General features: G+C 55.2%; 1 protein-coding gene across 1 annotated transcript; it reads right to left on the minus strand.

Moving 5' to 3' along the window:
• Positions 1-302: 302 nt before the first annotated feature.
• Positions 303-3026, minus strand: LOC149367095 (uncharacterized). The gene is made up of 2 exons (XM_089572648.1): positions 1437-3026; positions 303-401 (listed from the first exon to the last, which is right to left on the minus strand). The coding sequence occupies exons 1-2, from the start codon at positions 3024-3026 to the stop codon at positions 303-305; spliced, it is 1689 nt and encodes a 562-aa protein (XP_089428774.1).
• Between the last annotated feature and the right edge of the window lie 954 nt (positions 3027-3980).

The following is a 3980-nucleotide window of genomic DNA, read 5'->3' on the forward strand; positions in this document are numbered from 1 at the left end:
CGAGCTTGGGAGTCCGCTCGTTTAGACAAGATCAACAAAAGATCGCGGCTGTCTACAAACACAATATGCATAGAAAGAAATTGGCATGCTGAAAAACGGCTCTCGGGTCACAAAGATACAACTCGCCGATACCGCACAAAAACACTCATGGACTATACACAGAGCATACACGATATCCGTCACAGTACGAGAGTCAGGAGCATGCAAGCATCCTTGCACAGAGTTCTGGCCACAGATCACCGATCACATCACAAATTGCAGCGGGTGAACGGGAACATTCACGTAGCCCGAGGGGCCATGGCTCATTGCTCCTTACCCCAGCTCGTGCTAGGGACGCGAGACAACGCGTCGGCGTTGCCGTTACAGGTGCCCTTCCTGTGTGTCACAACGACATTGTAGCGCTGCAAGGCCAGCGCCCACCTTGCCAGTTTTGCCCCATGAGGCGTGCTCGTCGTTAGATAGGATAAGGGATTGTGGTCGGAGACCACGTTAACCTGTGCTCCGAACAACCAATGGTCGAATTTCCTGAGCGCCCAAATGATAGCAAATGCCTCGCGCTCGATTGTTGACCAGCGGGTTTGGGTTATAGTGAACCGGTGGCTGACGAAGGCGACCGGCTCCTCTCTCCCCGAGTCTCCGATCTGGGCCAGGCAAGCTCCGGCCGCGATCGCGGACGCATCCGTGAACAACCAGTATGGCTTGAGCATATTAGGGGTATTTAGCACTGCAGCTTCGCAAAGCGACGTCTTAAGCTTAGTAAAAGCTTCCTGCGCTTCCCGAGTCGAAGGAATCGCGTTTGGCACGCCTCGCTTCGTCAAGGATGTGAGCGGTGCAGCGACCTCAGCGTAGTTCTCTACGTATTCGCGGTAGTACCCGCATAGCCCGAGCAGGCTTCGCAGCTGCTTTTTCGTAGTAGGCGGCGCAAGGTCGCGAACAGCGGCTAGCTTATCGGGGTCCGGTCCGTGTGTACCGCCACCCACGACGTGACCCAAGTACTTGATCTGAGCTTGTGCGATCTGGCACTTCTCGGGGCTTACCTTCAGTTTGGCTTCGCGTAGTAAGCCGAGCACGACGCTTAAATGCTTCACGTGCTGCTGCCACGAAGCAGAGAAAATGGCGATATCATCGAGATATGCCGCCGCGTAGCTCTGGTGTCTCGACAGCAGCGTATTCATCATTCGCTGGAATGTGGCAGCGGCATTTTTTAACCCAAATGGCATGACGCGCCAAGCGTACTGCCCTTCGTGGGTTACGAAGGCAGTGAAATGCTGACTCTCGAGGGCCACTGGTACCTGCCAATAACCGCGTCTCAAATCTACGAGAGTAATGAACTTCGCGCTGCCGACCCTCATAATTAACTCCTGCGGGGGTGTCATCGGGAAGGCGTCAGTACGTGTAGCCGCGTTCAGCGCACGGTAGTCGATACACATACGTACTGAGCCGTCCTTTTTGCCAACGCACACCACGGGATGAGCATGCTCACTTTCTACTATTTTTGCATCAGCCCGAGCTTTCTTAAAGTTTTCATCTGACAGCTGGGCCGAACAGAAGCTCTCGCGCTGCTCTGGGGCCTCGTCTTCATTGTCACGCGTTGAGCGCCCGACTTCGCCGGGGCACCCGTCGCTACCTTCTTCATGTTGCTCGCCTGATGTCACGGCCAACTCTTTGTTCTCCGGTTCGCCTGCCTGCGAATCGTTCACGTGAGCCGCGCCTGTCGTTGAGACCGGCTCTAAAGTCTCCCTGACAACGGTGAAAGATGCTGTAGTAGGGCCAGCTGTAACGTGTGCGTCGCCCCGGGCGACCGCTTCGTTGCTGTGTTCGCACTGTGCTAGCAGCTCCCAGTCTTCTCGCGAGAGCAAGCAGTCCACTCCCTCCGCGAGCTTGCCCGTAATTGCGCACACGACACGTACTGCCTCTGGTCGAGATACAAGCGTGGGGCGCCGCCTCATACTGATCGCGAGCGTAACTAGCTTCGCTTCTATTGTTTCACCGAAAGCTGAGACAAGCTTTATCTTGCCGGAAGGCTCATGAGACGCGTCTGGCATTAAGCTTTCTCGGACTACCGTTATTTCGCTACCGGTGTCTATAATCGCCGTTGTCGGTACTCCGCCGCATTCGATTTCTACCCGCTGCAGCTTTGATTTGCGCACTTCATCTGACGATCTCGGGGATCTCATTTCTGCAACCAGCGTCCTGTGTGGGTAGGCCGACTCAGCGGTTTCGGCAGCGTCCTCGCTGGCGACGGCTACTTTCTGAACCCGGGCGCGTTTATCGTTTGTCTGCGCGTTCTGCGCAGCGCGGGGGCAGTGTTTAGCGACGTGACCCTCTGCGCGGCACACATAACACTGTGTCTGCCGTTTGATGTCACTACTTGAAGGTGGGCATGGGGACCTTTCTTTCTCCGCGTGTGCGGTCGTTGGTCGCACCGCTCTCCCCTTTCCTTTAGCTTGCTCGAAAGTCTGAAGCATCTGCGATAACTCATCCGGTTTCGCCCACTTTTCCCCCTCGCGGATGCGCACATACTCCAGACCCTCGGCGCTCAGGCTAGCTTTCATGCGATCGGCTACGATGAGAGCCACCACATCTTCCTTAGTGTCTGCCTCCCTCGACCGAAGGTAATAGTGAAAGTATGTCTTCACGCGAGAGGCGAATTGGGCCCAAGTTTCCTCCTTACGCTTTGCGGCGCGTTCGAACCGATCCAAGTAGTCAACGGGGGTCAGCTTTAGCTCGCTTAATACGGCCGCCTTCACTGACTCGTAGTCGCTGCACTCGTCGTCCTGAAGACCGCGAAGCAAATACCGCACACGCTCGGTCAGCGTCGGCATGATCAAGTGTACGCGACTGTTTTCCGGCACATCGTACGTCGTGAAAACTCTTTCCACCTCATCAAACCAAAGCGGTACGTCCGCGTCGCCCGGCAACTTGAGTCCCTTTAGGACTTTGGCGCATTGGGAGATTGGGTCGAGGCCCGTTCGCCGTTGTTCCCCTGATTCCGATATCAAGGGGGTCTGCCGGCCACCTGTCATCGCTATCCCAAGCTTCTGCAATTCGATGCGTTCTCGAGATTCGACTTCGAGCTTATGCTTTGCGAGCTCAAGCTCGAAATCCAGTTCCATGCGGCGGATTGCCAATGCATCGGAACCCGGCGTTGCAGCTACCTTTCGTAGCTCTCCCGCTATCGGCTCTGATGTCGCTGCGTCCTGCTGCGACGTTTCGCCTAACTGATCATCGCCCTCTGACGTTTCGCCTGGCTGATCATAGCCCTCTGTAGCCATCCCTTTTAATGCACTCGCATTTTCCTGTCTGCGGTCTGAGCTCGCCATCATGCTCCTTGTCAACACCATACGCCCGTTTACACATGAGCCATAACCACCTCAGAGGTACGCAAGGAATCCCGCTCACCCGTGCTGGTGTCGCTAGTAGGATCCGTTGCCTCTCTGTTGCCGCTGCCTCGTCCAGAGATGCAGGATGAAGGACGCCTCAGGGTCGGCGCTCTGGACTACCTTGTTCCCTTGACTGGACCTGAAGATCGGCTCCTTCCCGGGTTCCCGGACGCTCGTTGCCTGACGCTGCTGGATTGATGGTGGTGTCGGCTCACGGTCGACGATTGCCGAATCCTGTCGACTGCGCCAGTAAATTCTCTTCCTTCTTCAGGTTCGTTTGCTTTTCTTCGGGGGAGTTCAGCCTCCTCCAAACGTGAGTTGTTCGGTGGTGTTTTGAAGCACAGGAGTCCAGAAGCAGAAGGTACGAAAGGGAAATTATATTTACAGAGTATATACAAGGCAAACTCAGTTGCAGAAGCGTGAAGTCACACAGACGTTCAAGTACTGTAACTTAGAAGGCACTTATCTCACACAGAGATACTATCTCACACAGAGATACAACTTCGGGAAAATCTTACTCATCGACCGGCGGTCTCGGTTAGAGCCTAGAAGTTTTCCGTACGTGCGAAGCACGGAGCCTGTTTAGGACTGCCATTA

The sequence above is a fragment of the Amblyomma mixtum genome, chromosome 1 (assembly GCF_055824585.1).
Source record: "Amblyomma mixtum isolate Tamu chromosome 1, ASM5582458v1, whole genome shotgun sequence".
In the NCBI taxonomy this organism is placed as follows: Eukaryota; Metazoa; Arthropoda; class Arachnida; order Ixodida; family Ixodidae; genus Amblyomma; species Amblyomma mixtum.